At 52.1% G+C, this 21,439-nt stretch overlaps 9 protein-coding genes across 9 annotated transcripts; 6 read left to right on the top strand and 3 right to left on the bottom strand.

The window, feature by feature from the left end:
* Nucleotides 1–242: 242 nt before the first annotated feature.
* On the top strand, nucleotides 243–1,721 carry J4E86_008730 (uncharacterized protein; the record flags this gene model as incomplete). Its single annotated transcript, XM_051449240.1, has 4 exons — nucleotides 243–480; nucleotides 533–1,355; nucleotides 1,407–1,587; nucleotides 1,641–1,721. 4 exons carry the CDS (start codon nucleotides 243–245, stop codon nucleotides 1,719–1,721), a joined length of 1,323 nt encoding a protein of 440 aa, XP_051299659.1.
* Nucleotides 1,722–2,462: 741 nt separating this feature from the next.
* Nucleotides 2,463–3,594, top strand: J4E86_008729 (uncharacterized protein; the record flags this gene model as incomplete). Its single annotated transcript, XM_051449239.1, has 2 exons — nucleotides 2,463–2,803; nucleotides 2,865–3,594. The coding sequence occupies 2 exons, from the start codon at nucleotides 2,463–2,465 to the stop codon at nucleotides 3,592–3,594; spliced, it is 1,071 nt and encodes a 356-aa protein (XP_051299658.1).
* A 395-nt stretch (nucleotides 3,595–3,989) lies between these two features.
* Nucleotides 3,990–5,765, bottom strand: J4E86_008728 (uncharacterized protein; the record flags this gene model as incomplete). Its single annotated transcript, XM_051449238.1, has 4 exons — nucleotides 3,990–4,800; nucleotides 4,849–5,035; nucleotides 5,084–5,441; nucleotides 5,490–5,765. The coding sequence occupies 4 exons, from the start codon at nucleotides 5,763–5,765 to the stop codon at nucleotides 3,990–3,992; spliced, it is 1,632 nt and encodes a 543-aa protein (XP_051299657.1).
* A 3,941-nt stretch (nucleotides 5,766–9,706) lies between these two features.
* J4E86_008727 (uncharacterized protein) lies at nucleotides 9,707–10,793 on the top strand (the record flags this gene model as incomplete). Its single annotated transcript, XM_051449237.1, has 4 exons — nucleotides 9,707–9,936; nucleotides 9,993–10,063; nucleotides 10,130–10,357; nucleotides 10,405–10,793. The coding sequence occupies 4 exons, from the start codon at nucleotides 9,707–9,709 to the stop codon at nucleotides 10,791–10,793; spliced, it is 918 nt and encodes a 305-aa protein (XP_051299656.1).
* A 384-nt stretch (nucleotides 10,794–11,177) lies between these two features.
* On the bottom strand, nucleotides 11,178–12,141 carry J4E86_008726 (uncharacterized protein; the record flags this gene model as incomplete). The annotated part of the gene is made up of 2 exons (XM_051449236.1): nucleotides 11,178–11,653; nucleotides 11,706–12,141. The coding sequence occupies 2 exons, from the start codon at nucleotides 12,139–12,141 to the stop codon at nucleotides 11,178–11,180; spliced, it is 912 nt and encodes a 303-aa protein (XP_051299655.1).
* Nucleotides 12,142–13,006: 865 nt separating this feature from the next.
* J4E86_008725 (uncharacterized protein) lies at nucleotides 13,007–14,455 on the top strand (the record flags this gene model as incomplete). The annotated part of the gene is made up of 1 exon (XM_051449235.1): nucleotides 13,007–14,455. One exon carries the CDS (start codon nucleotides 13,007–13,009, stop codon nucleotides 14,453–14,455), a length of 1,449 nt encoding a protein of 482 aa, XP_051299654.1.
* A 1,832-nt stretch (nucleotides 14,456–16,287) lies between these two features.
* On the bottom strand, nucleotides 16,288–17,850 carry J4E86_008724 (uncharacterized protein; the record flags this gene model as incomplete). The annotated part of the gene is made up of 3 exons (XM_051449234.1): nucleotides 16,288–17,536; nucleotides 17,597–17,633; nucleotides 17,685–17,850. 3 exons carry the CDS (start codon nucleotides 17,848–17,850, stop codon nucleotides 16,288–16,290), a joined length of 1,452 nt encoding a protein of 483 aa, XP_051299653.1.
* A 548-nt stretch (nucleotides 17,851–18,398) lies between these two features.
* J4E86_008723 (uncharacterized protein) lies at nucleotides 18,399–19,805 on the top strand (the record flags this gene model as incomplete). Its single annotated transcript, XM_051449233.1, has 1 exon — nucleotides 18,399–19,805. One exon carries the CDS (start codon nucleotides 18,399–18,401, stop codon nucleotides 19,803–19,805), a length of 1,407 nt encoding a protein of 468 aa, XP_051299652.1.
* A 539-nt stretch (nucleotides 19,806–20,344) lies between these two features.
* On the top strand, nucleotides 20,345–21,338 carry J4E86_008722 (uncharacterized protein; the record flags this gene model as incomplete). Its single annotated transcript, XM_051449232.1, has 2 exons — nucleotides 20,345–20,522; nucleotides 20,587–21,338. The coding sequence occupies 2 exons, from the start codon at nucleotides 20,345–20,347 to the stop codon at nucleotides 21,336–21,338; spliced, it is 930 nt and encodes a 309-aa protein (XP_051299651.1).
* Nucleotides 21,339–21,439: the final 101 nt, after the last annotated feature.

The raw sequence follows: 21,439 nt of genomic DNA, 5'->3' as shown, positions 1-21,439 counted from the left end.
GTAATCTGCCTGATAGCGCCGCGGCGTGGGATTGGCGTCTCCAACGGCGACCCGCTGCACCGACGTCATGGTCCAGGAACGCGGCCCAGGTCGCGTGCGCGACGACGACGATGATGCTAAACTCTGTCTTCCTAATTTCACGCTTGAAGACTACTCGACGCTTTACATCATTCTGACCTCCGCTACTACACGATCGACTCGGACTTTCCTCCGCTACCGACTGCTAGACGTCTCTTCCCATCATGGGTGTGGCTGCAGGCGAACTCATCGTACCTTTCACCGGCGCCATTCAAGCTGCCTTCTCGGTGCTCCTGACCATTGCTTTTGGTGTTGTCGCAGCACAATGCAACTTGCTTTCGCCCAACGCGGCGAAGGAGGTGTCGAAGCTATGCGTGCGCATGTTTCTGCCGGCTTTGTTGATCTACAAAATTGGCTCCAATCTGCATCAGGACACCGGAGTGCGATATGTGCCTGTTCTGAGTAAGTCTACTTTGTGGGCCTTTGTCAACTATATGCTTACCACAATTGTTAGTATGGTCGATATCCTATACACTACTTTCTGTCCTCGTCGGCCGCGTCCTTACGCGCCTCTTCAAACTGCCAGCGTGGGTAGCACCAGCAATCGCCTTCAATAACACGACCTCTCTTCCCCTCCTCCTTATACAGTCTCTCAAGCAAACCCAAGTTCTCGATGCCATACTCATTGGCGGCGAGTCTGGCAGTGAGGCCATGGATCGAGCCGAATCATACTTCCTGGTGAATGCAATGGTTAGCAACTCGCTTACCTTTGCTCTTGGGCCGCGCTTGTTGAGGCCAGGAGATGAGGACGCATCCAATGAACCACATGGAGAGGACGATGATTCGGAGAACGGCGAAGCGAACGGAGACGGCGGGAGTAGTGATATGGAGCGAGGTCCTGATGGGATCGTCGATGAGGAGACTTCGCTGCTTCCACAACAGTTGACCAAGCCCGCAAATCGTGTGGAGGTAAAAGGATATTTAAAGACAAGAGCATGGTTCAACAATTTGTCTCCATGGCTACAAGAGACACTGGAAATCACATGGCATTTTGCCAACGCTCCCTTGATCGGCGCCATCGTCGGAGCAGTAATTGGATTGACGCCCGCGCTTCATCGAATCTTTTTCAGTCCTAGCAACGAGGGTGGTTATCTCAACGCGTCGATCACGGCGGCGATAAAGAATATCGGCGATCTATTTGCCTCGTTGCAGATCATTGTTGTTGGGGTAAAGCTCAGCAAGAGCCTGTTGCGCATGAAGCGCGGAGAGCACAGTGGGGAGGTGCACAAGGGTAGTCTGGCGACCGTGACCTTGATTAGATTCATCATCTGGCCCTTGTAAGGTTCTTTACCCGCTACATGGAGGAAGCTTCGACTAATCGACAACAGAATAAGCATACCTTTGATCTACGCAATCGCCTCGAAGACGAAGCTTCTAGATGCAGACCCTATGCTTTGGTTCTCGATGATGCTCATGCCGACCGGTCCGCCTGCTATGATATTGGTAGCGCTAGCCGATGTTACAGGTGCAGCGGAGTCGATGAAGATGACTGTTGCAAAATTCTTAACAGTAAGAAACCATCAGATACTGTCAGCTGGTAGCATCCACTAACCCACCGGCAGATCAGTTACGCAGTCACTCCCATGATATGCTTTGCTGTAGTTGGAGCTTTGAAAGCTACCGAAGCTGCGATCGATCAATGAGCAAGCGTGTTGCGTCTTTTCTCTTCAAACTCTTCTATCACCTAGCTCTAAATTGCAAGATGTTCGATACATGCATCGTTGAATCCGCTTGCTGTCGTTGGCATGATCGAGGTTCTCCAAGCTTCGCGTGATGCAAACTCTCGACTTCCAAAATGTCATCCATTGACACCTATCCAATCAGTCTTTTTAGGAGTTTGCCTGGCTATGCCGAAGACGTAGGCTACCGATACTCAATATAGGCCGCATGTTTCCGGTATTCAGACAAGTGTCGCAAGTAGTCAGAGCGAACAACTCTTCCGTGATCCATATATGTCCAGAAACATAGGCGAATTCAGATATATAAGTCATGATGGCAAGGTCCCTTCCACATTTCAACCCTGAAGTTGCTACATTACAGGCGTCTGGGTCGATCTCGGTCCGAAACCTACATTGCGCTATATGTGAACTGTGCAAGCAACATCAAATTCAACATCGTTGGATGCTTTGTTTAGACGTAAAGTTGCGTACTTCGCGCAGATACTCCATCATGGTCCGAAAGACATGTATTTCATCAAGTCTTTGATGCTGGGTTCAATGCCCCTACTTTGGTGTGGCGAATGTCGCACCTGCCTATCAAGGCTAAAGGCCGTTGCGGGGCACGATAGCTGCGCTTGATTAGGTACTTAATCTCTCCAGCATCATCTCTTTAACTCTGAGACGACTGCTGTATACAATATTGCCTTGTTCCTGAGTGCTTGCATCATGAAGACATTATCCATCCTGTTCTCGATCGCTTCGTTCACATTCGCGCATCCAAAGCCTACAAAGCCTCTCTCATGGACGCTTACCCCCACAAACAGTACACAACAATTCCGTGGCCTTTCGCCTGTTGACGAAAAGGTACTGTGGGTGTCCGGTACGTCTGGCACCATCCTACGTACCACCAACTCCGGGAGAACGTGGGTCGACGTGTCTCCGCAATTTGCGTTCGAGAATGCTTCAGACTTCCAATTCCGCGATATCCAGGCTTTCTCCAAGAAAAATGCCGTTGCTTTATCGATCGGTGAGGGAAACTTGTCACGCATCTACAAAACGGATAATGGGTGAGTTGCTCGTAACAAATTACATGCAACACGTATACTGACTTCGCGCGCCAATGTCCAGCGGAAAGAGCTGGAGACCCACGTTCATCAATGAGGAAAAGACAGCATTCTATGATTGCATGGCGTTCGAGACAAAAAGAGGTAGAGAAGGCCACGGCGTTGCAATGAGTGATCCTGTCGACGGCAAATTCCGTCTGCTAGAAACGTGGGATGGTGGTGCGCACTGGTCTATTGTTTCGAACAAGACGATGCCGCCAGCGCTGGACGGCGAATTCGGCTTCGCAGCAAGCGGGACATGCATTGAAGCTGCGGCGGGCCGATGGTACATCGCAAGTGGCGGCGTGGATCCAGGAAGAATCTTCTACACAAGTTCCGATAGCGTCAGTCATGGCTGGCAGGTCGCGAACTCGTCCATCTCTGGTGGTGCCGCTGCCGGTGTATTCTCAGTGCGTTTTCGCGATACGCGTCACGGTATCGCAGTCGGTGGAGACTATGAGCAACCTACAGCCAGCAACAATACGGCGTCTTGGTCCAACGATGGCGGCGTGAGCTGGCGAAAGGCTGACTCGTTTCCGCGCGGATATAGATCGGGTGTCAGTTGGGTGCCAGGGAGGAGACAAACAGCCGTTGCAGTTGGAACTAGTGGGTCAGATGTTACTATCGACGGAGGGAGTAATTGGGTTCCTATCGGTAATGGAACGTTCGATGCTGTCGAGTGCGTTGAGAGAGACGTTTGCTGGGCCAGTGGGTCTGGCGGACGGGTTGCAAAACTGGATCTACGAGGGCTATGAGTAATGATACCAATTTGAGGCATCTTCATCAGTTCAACCAAATCTGTGGGTATTAAAACAAAAGTGTGCAATATTGTAAGGCAGTGTAGGCTTATTGGTATTTCTTTTGATAACTTGTCCACTTCTATCCCTGAGTGAGGTAAGATCTCGGCGAAGTACACCTAAAGACGTCCATGTCAATGGCTTCATATTACTTTGGAGACGCAACGGTTGCCTCGAATTCAACCTTCGCTGGCGTTGCACTGCAATATCCTCATCAAAGCCACCCTGCACTTGCGTATATACAGCCGTAACGAAAAGTCGCGTTACTTAGTGCTAGCCAAGGGGCGTACGCGACTTTTGGGCAACGTATGCTTCGTCGCGTGACTAAGATATAGTGGTGTTGAGTCGCTCAATTATTGTCGTAGTCTGCAAGGTGGAATCACTCTTAATTCGATGCCCTCGTCTTTAATCGTCGTGGGAACGCTCAGGTAGGATTCGCGTGATCGAAACGGTGAAGCTGTCAGGGGTGGTGTAGGCGTGGCGTCTTTGTTTCCCTTTTCCACGTCTGCGGAACCGTGCAGCGATGATGTAACGTCGTCATTATCGTTGTTGCGGAACACCACGTAGAAAATGATGGTTGTGAGGGCCATAGCTCCGGCCAGACTACCGTAGAATCGGGTAAGGTATGGATCGCGCGCCCCTTCCGCGATGACTAGCGCGATAGCAGAGCCTATCCCCGTAATGAGCATGTTGATGGCCTGTACGAGCACTTTCATCTCCTTGGGTGCGTGCTTCTCTGCGTATTCCATGGCTGTCGTCATGGCGAAAACCTCGCCCGTCGCTATGAGAAAATAAAGCGGCGCTTGTACCCAAACATTAGGCCGATCTTGTGCGACAGATTGGCGGTCTCCGCAGTCTGTTGGGTGGTCGAAGCAGGGCGGGGATGCATAAATGTAATGCTGCACTAGAGTTGCGTGCAGCATCGAGAGTACGACGAAGCAAAAGCCAATGGCAATGCGAGTGACTGGCTTCAGATATATGCGCCGCTTGGCTAGCATGGGGTTGAGGACGTACTCCACAAACGGACTGACTATAATGCATGCCACTTGGTTCATGCCGGGAAGGACATCGTTGGGTGTACTACCAGTATCCATATCGCTCGCTTGAGAGATCAAGTTGTTCTGCATTTGGTCGAAGCAGATGTAGAAGACGATGAATGCCAGGCTAGTCTACATGTTAGTATGCTTGAGAAACAAGAGTGGTAGCACTTACAGCACGCGACAAGCGCCTAACGCACGTGTCAGTTCGTCGACGAACTGGCTACTCCATGGAACTTCCTTGGATTTCTCCAGGCGCTGATACGCTGGGTCTGCGCGATCCATCCGGCACCCGTTGCGGACGGCGCAGCTAAGAACTTTCGCAGCAGGTACAATGACATCTGCCTCCTGAGGTGGGTTGACTGTAATGTTTTAGCATAAGGCGTACCAAATGAGTGAGTCATGCGTACCGAAACACTTCCTTCCGAAGACCAGCATCCCAAGGGCGATGATGATACAGCCAAGACCCAACGCATACGAAGGAGCGAAGTCATGATGCCTCTCAATGTAGACACACGGAAATGCCGACAAAGCTCCTACGTTACCAATCCAGAAGTATAGATTGTAAATGAACTTTAGAGTGATTTCGCTGTCAACGACGACCCGTTCGCCTTTCGACGACGCTGGTAAGTACTTCGAAAGACACGTTCGCGCCACGCGTCTCCTCAGCCATTGAAGCAAACGGTTCTGCGTTCCGCAAAGCGTCATTTCTCGTGGAGCTCTATCTGTGTACTGGTTGGCGATGAAAGACCTCATGATGGCCTGGGTCTAAGAAATTCAGTACGCGTAGGAATGATTGTTGACTGCTTTACTCACACCACCCCCACCAAGGGCTATCAGGACCATTGCAATGATCAGACCAGGCAGACCCGCGCCTCGACCGAGCATGGAGGGTAGCGAGCTGACGACCAGTGCAAGACATCCCAGGGCATATACCGTCAAGCTGATCAGCAAAGTCTTGTATTGGCCCAGATGATTATCTGCCAACGGCGCTATGAAGACAGGACTTGTGAAGTAGACTATGAAGAATCCACAGTAAATGCGTGTTGCCGTCGTCTGGCCAAGGTTAAGCGCACCAGGGGTGTGCTCCATATCGTGATGCCGGGGATGTTCCATGTAGTTTTCTACAACAAGCTAGTCAGAACAGTTGATGGAGACGAGGTATTGGCAACGACATACGCCAAGGGGCTGTGACTGTCCGTAATAGAGTCAGTGCTAGTTCAGGCATGATGTTGCGGTGTGATCAAAACACTCACGTCCCCAGAAAGTTGCCCTCTCCCAGAACCCGATGACAGCAACGATCCAAAGCTGCCATGGTATACTACCTCTGACACGCCGCAGTCGAGAAACATTATGCTCGGACTTTGTGTCATTCGTACTGGACGCCTGTGATACTGGGCTGTTTGGTGCACTGTCTTCAGCGTCAGTGCTGGTGGTTGTCATGGTGTTGATCGAGGACTTGCCCGTTCATGGTTGCGGTTCGCTCCACTACCAGAGCACTGCGTTCGCCCGCCGTTGGTTCGATAAGAGAATGGGAAGAGATGGTGAATTCGCCTGCGAATTGACCAAGCCGGGCTATAAGTGAAGAGCGCGTTACGTGCTAGTAAAGCGATCCTCGGAGAGCGAGGAAATGAAAGTTCGGTGGTAGCGACAAGCGCGAGAGCCCAATAACGAGTGAGTTGCTGTCAACCTGCAGTTACCTTACTCAATACCTACCAATGTTGCGGTGAAAACGTGCTCCATCTGTCGGTTCCTGCTGGTGCGGCTGCCCGTGCGGGAAGGAGGTATGCAGACGTAATCGCGTCTTGAATGCTCAGTAGTGTTTGATCAGCGTTTTTGTGTGCTACCCTTCTGGGTTTGTACACCAAAAAGCCATTAGTGGGGTTGCCACACTTCAAAGAGAAATGAGTGTTCGATTCATGGGGCGCGGTTACTGTCATCCAACAGCACGCATTGATACAACATCCACAAGTGTTGGTTGAGCAGCTGTTCTACAAAGTGGTGACGCCTGCGTTGCACTCGTATCGTTACCGCGTGCCAAGTTTCAGTAAGAGCTCTTTTGGATGAGGTGACGTTACGAAGGACCGGATTGTGGATTCAGTGCCAGAGAACGATGACCCGGGTACCAGGTGCAGAGACAGGTACCCGAGTCGTGAAGCCATGGCTGCGTTCGCCGCGCGCGCGAGGCCAGGGCTCTTCTCCAAAACTCCGGAACAGAATCTGGAGTCCCCACATGCTACTTCAGAAATTGGAGATGTGTTCTGATCCCATCCACAGATGGGTGTAGCCATAGGTGCCGGTTTCCCGTTTTCTCACCTACACACGTTCACGTTTACGGTGTTTCTACAGGTGCTTGCTCTTGGTGAGGAAGGAATCCACAGAGGCTCAAAGAGTAGCTTCTCTTTCGCATGCAAGCGTCCGGTCTCTCGTCATGAGCCGGGCAGGTGCAGATGGTCCAACACCGCACAGTGCCACCCGTCGGATTTATGAGCCTATGCCGTCTCGTGCTGTCATATTGTGCGATTTATCCTTCGACTTTAGGTTTTGATGGAGACACTGGAACTGAAAAAGTGATGTATACGATTGTACGATGGGGCGCCTTCGAAGGCTTACGGGAAGATGCACGCCCAAGCTTCCGCGCCGGTGATTACGTCAGCTGGCTCTTGCGCGGGGCCAGGATACTTCCCAACCACCAACTGGGATCCCGTAGCTTTGGCCCTCGTCACGTTCCGAAAGGTACTTTTTCAGCATACGCGTACCTGCATGTCTTGTTTGCAGCTTTTCACCGCTTCGTCCGGCAGCGCTGGGGTGTCATTCTCCGCTCTTTCAACGAGACGTGAAAGTCGATCAGATTAAGCTTGAAGATGATACGACCTTCTTTTTGGCTGAATCATGGCAATTGGGGCAAGTCGCACAATGGATACTTACGCCGCTACTCCGATGTAGTCTCCATCTTTGGCTCTGCTGCAGCCTCACTTTGGAATGAGCGTGTGATTGCCACGTCGCTTACGGATTCCTCTTGCTCTATTGCAGAAAGGACTTTTTCCTTTTTTTTCCTGAGGCTTCGGTGGCGGTGAGTCGCTCAACCAGTAAGGTAATGACGCGGGCATCATTTGTCGGTGTCGCCAGATCGCAACCGACGTGTGACCAAGACCGACGGCTCAAAGGCGACCATCGTGGACTGGAATTTCGTTTTGGCGCCTCGACTCACGGGAAGCCTGACAACCAACAGTCAAACGCAGAATTGATTGGTGTGACTACCACTAAATAACGTCTCGAACAGCGACACGGCCTAGCCCCAACTCCCAACCGTGGGGTTGCAGATGATCGTCGTAAAATCGCGGGGCTGGACTGTGCCGCTGGGAAATGTAAGACGCGTCCTGCAGGTGGCACCAGGCACGAGTAGTGCGAAATCGGAATTTGCTCCGAAGTATTTACCGGCTCCCCCGTACTCGTTCATCCATTTTTCACATTACACGTCTCCTCAACATTGTTCTCCACTGTCGTTTACCTCGCCTATAATGTACCACCTAGACGGCAATCCGGCTCCTTCCGACCAAACATTGTTTCAAGATCTACTCAAGATCACCACATCGAAATGGCAGTCAATGCTCAAGAGAGATGCGACACCGGCACGACAGGAGCCTGCTTCGCGACCTTCCGTGTCCAGAACCTCAACTCAACTCTCGGTGCCGACATCGAAAGAGTAGAGACTGTCCATTATGTCCACGGACGAAACAGGTCGCAAAGCCTCCGCAAATCTTTTGTTCACGCAGCGTCGCGTCACTCTCTATTCGGAACGCTACACTCGCAATTGGAGTAATCAGGAACCGAGCGACACCTTGTCTGTTACTGACACCTGCGATCGTCATACTGGGCGGGTCAAGAACTGAACAACACCGGCGACCCTGATGATGCATGTACCAACATGATGGCTCAATGGAGTAGTGATATCGAATCTGTCAGGTGTACAACACGGCAAGTCTGGATGAAATGGCAGCGTTCACGCACTATAACGGTTCAATCGTTCGTAAAGGTAAGTTCCCCTAATACACTTGCGCAAGCTACTTTGCTAACCTCGTCAAAGGCAGTCTTCTGTTTCACGTCAAAACGTACGTTTGCTCCACAGCGTGCCTCATCGCTTCCCGGCGCGCAACCCGCTACTCGCAGCGCTCCATCATCACATCCACCTCGCAGACTTGCAAACCGCTGGCTGCGCATACACTCAGGTCTTTCGTGGGAGACGGAATAGAACCGGCGGACAGCATTGAGGGATAAACTGTGGTGTTACGATACGCTGTGCAAGTGCTCCTCTTCTGCTCAGGCCCAACCATGTGTTCACTCCGAAGCGGTCGGTGACATATCTGCTAGCAGAACCAGGGAAAAGCCATGGAGCTTTGCTTGGTTGTCTGAGCGCGGTTGCCCAGTACTTGATCGACCAGACGGACGCACCAATCCAATGTCCTCTTGCATTGCTTGATGGATCCTGCCTTCTCAGCGACAACGTACCAGTAGGCGCCAGTAGTTTAAAGAGGTCTGCCCTCCAAATGGTCACAATACAAAACTTCATCTCATTGTTATATCGTCAGACTTACAGAACCCGTCATGAGCGTGGCCAACTCCGACCAATCATAGCCTGTGTGTCCGCATCCCTGTCAGGTCTTGCGCGAACGACATATTGCATATGACTTGACATACTATGGGGCATCTAATCTTAGTCCGATTAGGCACGGAGCACCCAGGCCGATCAGTATATAAAGGTATCTTAGCCACCCATAATCTAATGTATAGTGTACGATTACAAAGACTCGCCCAAAGATCGGTACGGCAATCTACGACCACAGCACATGGCTCGCATTATCGAGATTCGTATTATCAGTCATTTCGACCAGCTTAGGCCACGCGCTCCAATTTGTTTAGCTAATATAATCCATGATAAATCATGATGACCATCAGTATCTTGGATGGTACTTCACTGCACTCCCATCCACTCCAGCAAGTCTCAAACCCCTACCATAATACACTTCTCCAATATGAAGAATCTTATCCTCTTCGCGCTGGCAAGTGTTGTCTCAGCCCATACCATTTTTCAGAAAGTCTCTGTCAACGGCGTGGAGCAGGGTCAACTGAAGGGCGTCCGCGCCCCCGATTCTGACTACCCTATCACAAATGTCAACGACGCGGCTTTTGCTTGCAACAAAGACATCAAGCATACAGATAGCACTGTGATAAGCATTCCGGCTGGAGCAAAGGTCGGCGCATGGTGGGAACTCCGATGTACGAACTGTATGGAAGACGAACACTGACTTCGCTGAACAGGTGGGGACACGTCATAGGTGGAAAGCAGGGTGCTAACGATCCCGATCATCCTATTGCTGCGAGCCACAAAGGTAGGTGGCGCTTCATGATAGCTCTCTCGGTCATGTAGAAGCAGATAGCTAATGTATCCACCGCAGGGCCGATACAATACTACCTTGCCAAGGTAGACAATGCCGCAACTACTGGCACCACAGGCCTTCAATGGTTCAAGGTTGCCCAAGACGGTCTGAGTAACGGAAAATGGGCTGTGGACACGATGATTGCCAACGGAGGTTGGCACTACTTCAACATGCCTACTTGTGTTGCTCCGGGCGACTATCTGCTGCGTGTCGAGCTCATCGCCCTCCACAGCGCTTCGGCGCAAGGTAATGAGCCCAGGCCATCGCACTATCAACCTGCTGATGTTCAACAGGCGGCGCCCAATTCTACATGGAATGCGCACAGATCCGCGTCTCGGGTAGTGGCACAAACAAGGGCTCCAACTTCGTCTCTTTCCCTGGTGCTTACAAAGCCAACGACCCCGGTATCCAACTCAGTGTCTATGACACCACTGGGAAGCCCTACATGGGTGGCAAGGCCTATTCCATTCCAGGGCCTGCGCCGCTGACCTGTGCGGCTGGGCAAGATGGCGGCAGTGGCTCCACACCAGCGCCTCAACAGCCAGCTCCAGCACCAGAAGCGCCGGCTGCGGGAGCCGCACTATACGCGCAGTGTGGAGGCGCCACGTGGACTGGTCCAACGACCTGCGCGCAGGGAACGTGTAAAGTAAGCAGCGAGCATTACTCACAATGCGTGCCGTAACATGTCCGCCGAGATGTTGTAGTGTATGTAGTCGACTGCGACCGGACAATTAAGGCTTTCGGAATACTACTCATGCCTTGATCATTTCTACCCGTCAAATCTCGCGACTACGGCATCTTCGCACATGCCTTTCGAAATTATCACTACGCGTGAACTTCTTTTCGGGGATTGAACACATAGGGTTGGGACAATAGAAGTTTTGCGTTGCGTACATGTCTTTGTGAACGCCGCGCTCATGTCTCTTGAGATCAGCTTTGAGTGCGAAAGCTGATACGCAATGCCTGCATCGATACCGCCGTCGGTGCTTGCGGTTCAAGTGTACACTACGAGTGTGTTAGCTCCAGATCTTTTCAATATCTGCGAATGAAACGCCAGGCTGGGGACTTACTTCAACTGCCCCTGCGAATGGTATGTCGTCTGACATGTGTCACATCGGTAAAGGCTCGAAGACCCATCGAAGTTTGGCGCTTGATCGCTCAGTTGGTTGGACGCCGGACGATCTCTGAGAGCTGTTTCTGAAGGCTCGTAAGATTGCTCACTGTCAGGTGGAGAGCTTGTGTATTCTGTGGGGGAGTCAAGGAAGGGGTTGTCAGCTTGAGCATATGAGGAGGGCCCCGCTGGTGAGACTAAAAGTGGTGATGAAGTATTGCTCATGGCCATGACCTGCAGTCTCTCCGAGCTTTCGCTATTGATGTCGTTTTGGAATGGTCGTTTCTTTTGGAGCCATGGAAAAATGACTGGATTCGGGGTATGCTCTGCGTCCCATGGGCTGATGTATTGCTCGTCCACCGAAGAAGTGGCGGCTTGTCTAGCCCAGCCAAAGTGTGCAGGCGCTACGGTGAGTAGTTGTGATGATCCTTCTATAGCGACATGTCAGTGGAAGCTCCAAGACAAAGCAGGGAGTTGACCAACCACTCTGAGGGACGATGCGTTCCAGGTAGGATCGCTTGTCGATGCCCAGAATCTGATCGGCCGTGATGGCTCTCGGCGGTTTCTTGGTTGCATACTTCTCCTGTCTCGCCCATATCGAATCCTTGGGCGGTGCTTTGGCATAAGGAGGTGGATCAATTCCGGAGCGCTTCCTTTCGCGCTCTAGATCCCTCAGTTTCCTAAAGGGATCGAGTTTCCGCCTTCTGATTCGATCCGCAAGCCATACCCATACTATAGGCGCTGCGAGTACAAATGTGACGGCCAGACATATACCAATAAACATCGAGGCAGCAGCTCTTTCTTCTGCTGGACTCTTGGACAGTGGTGACTCATTGTCTGTTGATCGTGGCTCCAGTTTCCAGTCCAGTCGTGCATCCAACGTGAATGTTGCCTTAGGAGGCGTCGGATAGGGAGCCATGGTGGCCGGTAAAGGCAGGACAGCGATGCACTCGCCGTGTGAAGCATTAATCTCATCGCTCTCTCTATATCAAAGTCACGGCCTGCCTGTGGCTGAAGCGATGGCGATCCGAGGCTGAAGCCGGGAGGCATACATTTTCTGTAGGACTGCCGTGATTGGAGAACTCATCATGCCGGTTAGAGGGCATTTCCAGATACGAGGACCTTCTAGAGCCCGTCGATATGGTGTTATGCCGCTCAAGGTATGGTGCTTGCCCCATTAGTCTTTTTGGCCCCCGGTTAATGTTGGACCCATGCCGTTGGTGCACGCTTGCGCATGTCGTGAACCCATCTTTGGGGTTGCATTGATCCTTCAGCCCTATGGTAGGAGGATAAAAGCTAGCCAAGAAGCCCTCCGTTGGACTGTCAGGTGCGTCTCGCGGCTCTGTCGTCATGTGTTGGATCGTGTTTGTCGTGTTGGTCGTGTTTTTCAATGCACGAACGTACCTAGGTAGGAAAACCGGGATTGATCCCGTCGGAAAGCTAGGAGCACCTGCCTGATCTTGGCGGCGTTCGATGCCACAACAAATGCATCAACACAACACCATCAGTATAGCTAGCCACGGGTATACGAGGTTAGATAGTAGGCCGAGTTCCCCAGCGATGCACGTCCGACTCTTCATGATGTAGCAAGAGCTCTCGCCGCGCTGTCCTCTGTTGAGTTGCGACACGAGTCAGTACCTAGGTACTTGCAGTGGTAATCCCTCCATCCCCCTTGCGGCGTCCCTTGCGAGTGTGAGGGATTTACAGATCTACATATTGTCTGTAGGATGCTGCGATACCCATGAGTTTTCTTGCTTCCCCAGAACCGCTCTCGTCTGTACAGTATGGCCGACCTTTCAAACCTCAAGAAGCTGCGCCCATGCGGCAGACTAGAAACATACAGCACCGCACGACACCATCTCGGGTTCTACAAGAACGTTGGCTTTACCGCAGAATATGTGGCATCAAAGAACCCTCAATCATCGCTCGAACTGCGAATCTATACTGCGCTCCGAACAGTTATTGCCCAGCACCCGGTCCTGACGACCATCACGCTGAATGAAGATCAATCCTATCCCAACGTATACTTCGCGCAACTCCCTGAGATCGATCTATGTACCTGTGTAGAGATATGCGAGAGAAAGACACCATTCCCAAACGATGGCGAGGCGGACGAAGAGCTCGATCGATACCTAGTGCAGCAGCATAGCCGCGATTTTAAGGACAACCTAGGCTCGAAGCCTTTCTGGCGGCTGCTGGTCCTGACTTCACCACAAGACACATCCAAGTTCACGGCGACGTGGATGTGGCACCATGCGCTAGCAGACGGAACGTCAGCCTTCTCGTTTCACAAATCATTCCTGGCTGGCCTCAACACTCCGGAAGGCATCGCAGATGCGATTGTCAAGTCTTCATCTGCGGATCTAGCGCCGCCATTAGAGGACTTACATCCAATGACTATAACGTGGCCTTACTTCATCAAGGCCATTCTTGGTGCCTTGTTACCCTCGGTATTCGCAAAGCGACCTCCGAAACTATGGGCGGGCAACGCTATACAGCCGAACGCTACGCCGATTCCGCCACCGCATTATCGCACGCTCGTCCTGTCGAAAGCGACTACGGACAAGCTGGCTCAAGTCAGCCGATCTGAAAAGACAAGCGTAACAGCAACGTTGCAATGCCTTCTCGCCGCGTCACTCTTCACCTGCCTCTCAGCAGAAGACTGTGAGAGGCTTCACATTGAAGGCCCGATATCGATAAAGAAATTTCTTAACGTGGAGGAACAGCAGATGACCATGACGATTGCCGAATATGCCTACCTTCACGAGCGCGTCGCATCTCGAGAACCCAAACTCAAAGATTCAGCAGGACTGAGTGTCCTACAGCAGTTCTCATGGGACACTGCACGCGCAGTGAAATCCACCATATCCACAGAAGTCGCCAAATCTGGCGTCGATAACCCCGTCGCGCTGCTGAAATACATCTCTTCTATGCAGCAACATTTCTTCGACAAATTAGGTAAGCCTCGCAAGTCTGCAGCAGAACTGTCCAGTGCAGGAGTATGGAAGCATACTCAGAGTGAAGGAGTATGGTCTGTCGGTCGGATGGTGTTCAGCCAATCTCCCAATATTGTGGCCAATGCTTTGAAACTCAATGTTGTAACAGGTGGCGATGGAAACGCGACGTTGAACTTCTGCTGGGCTGAGGATGCCGTGGAAGAGCAGCTCATGCGTGATATCATCGAGGGAGTTAGAACCGGGATCGAAGATCTAGTAGAAAGGCGCCAGGAGTAGATAGCATAGCTGCATGTTGGAGGCGGCTGTATTGAGTTTCATCCGCTGGTCTGCGTAGTAATGATAGTTTCAACGCATGGGCACCAATGAAGCGCAAGGATAATCCATAACACGCCCTTCCAGGTGAACACAAAGAGGGTCTAAGAAAAGTCCACGGGCTGTCCTGGGTTGGAAGCCTTATATCAGCACTTCACCTGTGAGTCGAATCACATACCGCTGCCGTGTTCAGCAGCGACGCCACAAAATAAAGCGACGAAGAGTCATCATACGATTCGGCAAAAAATAGTACTTCCAGGAAGAAAGCAGGTATATAAACATCAACTCCAACGCCAAATACCCCCCTAGTACATACAATTGAAGCACATGAGCCTCATGCAGCATGCCGAGGCTGCTGAATCCAACCCAGAAACGCGGAACCATACCCACACATCTGTCACTATCGTCGCTTCATATCCGTCGTTCCCTACTTGCTTCCTCTTCGATATTCCCAGACTTCCTGCCCTTGTCCGTTCGCGCCCGAGCCATAGTATGTGGCATATGCTGCGTTCATGCCCTCATGGTGCTCTTTCGCGTGGCGCTTGATGGAATTCCAGAGGCCCCGAGCTTTGCTCGATTCCTCCAGTGTAGATGCCGATGACGAAACAACAGACGTTGATGATGAAGATGCCTGGACTGGTGTCTTGATGTATTCGAAAGAAGTGCGAGGAGTCGTCGCGGAAGAGCCTGACATCTTCGATATACGAGAACTTGGGCGTGTTTCTTTCGATTCAGATGGCTCTAGGGGCGGTGTAGTGGTGTATGTATGAGCCTTGCTCGATACGCCGATGTTGATGCCGATTTGAAGCTTGCGTGTCGAGAATGATGGCAAACGTACTCGTTTGATTACTGTGGATCAGGGTGCTTTGTCGTTTCTGTGGGACTGGTACCAAATCTGTCGGTTTGTTTGAGCCCACGTTGTAAGAAGAAGAATGTGCTGGTAATGTCTAGATCACTCCAGCAGCGTACAACACCATCTTTATACTCACCCCACAGCTCAGGCCACTGTACCGATTCAGACATCCGAGAATCGCACACCCTATGACTCCAAGGACCAACATGACTTTGCCGTCGCAGTGCTGACTGTTTCGGTAATTGACCTGAAAGGCGTGGGAGGCTTGTTTCAGCGGCTTTGCTTGTCGAAAACATGACCATACGCCTGAGAGGCGCAATGTGGAGACAGTTTGACGCCAGCATTGCGCCAGATGGGTCCAATGAGAGACTTGCGCTGAAGCCACTTTCTCCCGGAATACGCTAGTGCATGTGGACTTCCCGACGGGTAGCAAAGAATGCGCGGTGCGAGTGTTGTACTCCTGAGGCACGGGTGGAAAAGGCTAGTCGTACGAGAGCCAGGTCACATCGACATATGCCAACGACGCCGCAGGATCGCGCCGTACGTTTTTGAAGCTCTTCTTGATATTCTGTCTTGCATGATGTGCAGGTTGGCTTGCGTGAAGAGCGGAAGAGGGTCATTTGGGTGTAGGGCGTGCGTCTTGTGCACAGGCGCGATCCAATAGCTGGAAAGTGGGGTTGGCGCGTCCTAGTGACGAACGCGCGCGCCCTGTACATGTCAATCGTCGGTGGCCGAAGCCGCTGTATGAATGCGATGCACGTTGAGCCTTGCGATCTCAGCAACTCGACCGTGCTTGGGGTAGAGAGTGCGGCCCATGTCAATTGCGCAACGTTGACAACAGCCTTACTGCGGCACAAAAACGCATCAAGCGGCACAGAAGCATACGTGGGAACGTCAGCGATGAATAACATCATTTTGGACTATCGAACACCTGATTTTATGTCTAGGGCTTAACAACTGTCTGCCACGGAAGTGTATTGTCGAAGAAAAAGGTTGCTTTTGGCTGTGCCGCAAGGCCTTCGCCCGTCATGTTGCACAGCTTGGTCACGTCACCGGCCTCTGCACGCTTCGCCTTGATGATATCTTGGTACTGAGACAGGGGGCAAGATGAGCCAGGACCACTGGTGCAGTCCACAACAGGGTAGACAACCTCGTTAATGCGGATGCGCACGAAAGTTTCTTGAGAGGCGGTGCCGTTGTAGTTGGTTGCATAGCCAGAGCCGTATGTGCTATTGTGGGCAGCAGCAGGACAAGAGAGGCGTTCGAACGCAACAGTTCCGCGCATCTTCACGACCTGAGAGGAGCGGAAGAGTCGGTCCGACAACGACATGTTACCAGGAAGCTGCTGTTGGTTGTCGAAAACACCGATCGCAGCGGCCAGCTGGTTGATTTGGCCATCATTCGCGAAATTGGCCATGATCTTTGGAGGGACAAAAGTGCCATTGCCCGTCTTGTAGGTCGCGTCTGGACCATCAATAAAGCGTTGCACAGTCATGTCAACGACAGGCAACATCTGGTATTTCTCGATATCGGATCCCAGGCCGGTGCCGTACCAATAACGCAAATCCTGCGCATACTCGTACTGCAAGATCTCTTCCTGTGTGAAAATATCGCAAAAGGGGCTTCGACGGCCGGTGATCTGGGTCTCGAATCCACACAAGTAGGGAATCTGGTCGACTTGACTCGTTGTAAGGTTCAGGCCTTGGATCTTCCCGTTGAGCCTGGCGGCAATCGGGGGAAGGTACATAGAGTCCCACGTCTCCTTGGCAGGACCTCCACCCGCGTCATCGTAGGCCTTGCACAGGTCGCTGGGAGCAAGAGTGTTGCCCCAACTGGCAGGGTCGCTCGCGTTGAGAGCATAGATTGTAGTGAGGTCTGTAGCGTTGGGCCCCACGAAACCTTGAGCGAACAGGCGTGCGCTGTCCCGAACGCGTGGACCAGACGTATAGTAGTTTGCCCACATAGTAAAAGCGGTGTTGTACTTGTACAGGTCGGGGTAACGAAGGCGCCACGTTGTACCCATCTCGTGTAGTTCTTTCCAGCCGGTCGGGCTCAAATTAGCGATTTGAGCGTCCGGGTCTGAGAGGACCGGCTTCCAGGATTTGAGGAACGCGAGTTTCTCGTCGGTGATGGTGATGTCTCCGGCAGCTTGGATGTAATTGGCAAATTCAACCCACCCATTGTAGGCGCCACTATAAAGGTAAAGAGACAAAGTCAGCCTATGCCTCATATACAGCGCGTGCAGTAGTTACCGGTCTGGGAACCGCGAACCGTGACGGGAGAAGAAAGCTATGTGTTCTTAGTCTGGCATTCTTCAATCGCGGAATCAAGCTGCCCTACCTGCCAGATCGACCTTGCATCCTGTAGGTATATCGGACGAAATGCCCGTCACCTCTTCGCCGGGGAACCATTGTCCGTTGCCGCCGATATGCTGGAAGACATTGAAGTTGTCTTGGGCTGCAACAGCAGCACTGCTAGCGGCGAGAGAAAGAGCAAGAAGCTTCATGATTACCGTTAAGAAATGAGGGACGCTCCGAAGTGCAGATAGGAATAGAGCGCACGCCCATCATCTTTATACCCGACATGTTGATTGATCGTGGTGTTGTCAAGTTCAGCACCTGCTTTAGCCTCGGAGATGAGTTCTGGCGATGCTTCCTAAGGCGGTAAGGATGCTCAGGAACCAGCTGCACGTGGGAGCATTGACGGCGTGGGTGGTCTCTCCGCATGGAGGCGCGGTCTGCCACAGCGGCCAAGGAACTCCATTGTAGGATGCAATCCTTCGCGCATGCGAAATACGATGGTTTCGACCCGAGCTTCGCGTGAATTGCGGTTGACGTAGTTTGATAGCAGTGGATGACCATGCATCTGTCGCCTTTCGGAGGTGCATGCTCCGATTAGTCACGCCTTATCGATACCGCACCCGCGATCGCGGCATCTGACTGACTCAATCTTCAGCTATCTTTGCCAATAACACACCCGTAACGATGCACGTCTCCATGTCCCCTCGGTGACTATCCGAATCAAGCTCCTCTCAGCACTTCTATCCATCAGATCATGGCTGAATCCAAGCCGCGTCAACGCAAATTCGCGCCAAGGTCACGGACGGGCTGTCTCACATGCCGAACCCGGCGGAAGAGGTGCGATAGCGCCCAGCCTCAGTGTGCCAACTGCAAACGCCTCAACCTGTTATGCGAATGGCAAACTCCACGAAGTATCGTTTCGGAATCATCTTCGTCCCAGTCAAGCTCAAAGAGCCCGGAGCGCCAGGTCGCAGTCCCACTGCGCTCGTCTCTTGATCCATGGGATGCACTACCGGGCGACGAAGGAGCGGAGCGGATGCATTTGTTGCAGTATTACATCGAGGCGTTTGTACCCAGTGTCCAAGTAGCACCTATTGCAACGAGTTTCTACACCAGCCTCTACATGCCTTGGTCTTTCCAGATCGAAGGTATGCTTGACGCTATCCTGGCTATATCTTCTGCTCAGTTGGCGAGGCGAAGCCAGGACGCAGAACGCGCCAAACATCTTCGCGCCGTATCCTCCCGCCACGAGAGGAAGTGCTATCAGTTCATCAAGGAGCGTTTGAACCCGTCGGGTGGATTACCAGAAGATACCTACCAGGTCACTGCGGTGATTCTCATCCTGGTAGGACTAGAAGCACTCAACGGTGTCAAGACTACGAGATGGATATCGCAACTGAAGAGTGTGCAACGGATACTTAGTGCGCTCACTCCGGAACAGAGCATCATGGACTGTGTTGAAGTTGATTCTCTGCATCGACACTTCACTTACCACTTCGCCTCTGCTTCGCTCATGGCGCGGGTGTCAAACGCCGGAAAGGCCTGTTCGGCAGAGCAGGGCTTGATACCAATCAGCGCCGCCCTAATGCCAGGCACAATCGACCCGCTCATGGGCATCTCATACCAGCTATGCGATCTGATTTCACGGATACAGTATGTCACCTCTTCGAGTCCCGCGTTTCCCCTCGCTACCGAAGCGTCTTTCAACGTAATCGAGAAGGGTATACAGAATTGGGCTTACGACAACCCGTTTGCACTTGGCGTCGATACCCCTATAGCTCTCGACCTCATCGCCTTGGCAGAAGCCTACCGTTTAGCAGCTCTCATTCAGCTCTACCGCACCTCGCCTAGCCATTCAGCCAATATTGCGGGCTGTGCATCACGCGCGATGGAGTTTATCGCTCGTATACCACCGGGAAGCGCCGCGGAGTCAAGTTTGCTCTACCCAATATTTCTCGCTGGAGCCGAGCTAGATGATGAAGCGGCCATCGAGAAGTGCTTCCAGAGGCTAGAGGATATCCAGAATAGGAATCGGTACGAGAACGTTGAATGTGTCCAAAAGGTGTTGAAAGAAGTGTGGCGACCGAAGCTTGAAGGTGGTCAAAGAAGGGACTGGGAAGAAGTTGTAAGAGAGTGGAACTGGTCATTTACTTTGGGTTGATGCGATCCCGATGCAACTCTCCTCAGAAGCACCTTTTGCCCCGATCAAATGCTACGCTCTGGCGGGATGCCATGCGTACGTACCGGCTTGGAACCTCGGACATATCCGCTGTAAAGGAGCACTCATCGGCTCACTCATGATCGATGCCTCACTCAACGGCAATCTAAAATTCACCCGGGCCGGGTGTGTTTGGTGATGGAGTAGCTCCTTCCCCGCATGACATACTGTATCTTGGCAAACCCCGCCTCCTCCTGCAGCCCCCATCGAGATGTCGAACTTTGCCCCGATTTGCTCGCATGTGTCTCTTTGGGTAACCATGGGATTCTCAGCTGTGCCCAGCGTCACTGATTGCTTGGCCACTTTCCCCGCTTTGTAGCCTCTCGCTATCCACTTTTGTATTCTACTGCGTAGCGTCTGCGCGACGTCGATTCTTCACTCATCTACCAGGCGATTGCGTTCGACTGAGCATCATTGTTTTACGCCTATAACCTTCTACGTGCGACTCTTTGATCAAAATGGCGAACGCCGCTACTCCAACCATGGCCACTCCCATCGACTTTAACAGTTTGCTGGATACATCCAACCTCAAAGATCGTTCGGTGCTTATCACTGGCGCAGCATCTGGCATTGGTCTAGCCTGCGCGATGAAGATGGCCGAAGCAGGTGCAATAGTCACCATGGCTGATCTACACGATACGGCTGGGGGGGTCATCCAGGGTAAGTTCTGGCCGTGCGAATTGCCTGTGATATACATACTAACTTGGTGCTCCCACCTCTGCAGATCTAATTACTCGAGGCCTCAGAGTGCAGTTCGTACAATGCGACGTGGCATCCTACGGGGATCAAGCCTCCATGTTCCAGTCTGCCATCATCTTTGGGAATGGGCAGATTGACATAGTGATCCCAAATGCAGGCATCCTTGCCGAGAAGAACCTCTTCGACATGGTGCCAGTCACGTTGCCAAACCCAGGAGACACACCACCACCTCCTCCAAGCTTTGCTTGCGTGTCCGTCAATCTTGAGGCAGTATACAATACCTGCTATCTAGCACTACATCACTTCCGCCTCCCGCGCGCAGCAGCAACAACTTTCAAGCCCAGCATCGTTCTCATCGCCTCGCTTGCAGCCTATATCGGATACCCATATAGCACCACATACAGCATGTCCAAGTTCGGTGTTCGAGGACTTCTGTACAGCCTGCGCGAGCGCGCCATGCACTCTTCGATCCGCATCAATCTTGTTGCACCCTGGTACGTGGATACCGGCATCGCCAAGCAACCCGACTTTGTAGAGGACAACGGCGCTGTTCTTAACATAATAGGATTTGTATCCATGGACAGAGTCGTGGATGCTGTGGTGAGGTTTGCTTCGGTTCAAGAGTTGTGTGGAAGAAGCGTAGGCATCTTCCCCAAGGGCAGCGAAGATCTTCTCGACGATCTGGAAGGTGGATACGGCGGCGCGATAGTGAGTAAACATATGCGCGAGGTTCAAGCAGTCGTTGTGCAGGAGATGCAGAAACAGATGCAAACGTAGTTCATTGCCCAGTAGACCCGATATGAGAAACATCTTCGCGATATCGGCTTTGTCAATCACGACTGTCGACATCACATACTGGTTTGATGTTGATGTCAACC

This window comes from Alternaria arbusti (genome assembly GCF_024043155.1).
Source record: "Alternaria arbusti strain BMP 1465 chromosome Unknown scaffold_14, whole genome shotgun sequence".
In the NCBI taxonomy this organism is placed as follows: domain Eukaryota; kingdom Fungi; phylum Ascomycota; class Dothideomycetes; order Pleosporales; family Pleosporaceae; genus Alternaria; species Alternaria arbusti.
Note: the sequence above shows the minus strand (reverse complement) of the source record. Positions and strands in the feature narration are given on the sequence as shown.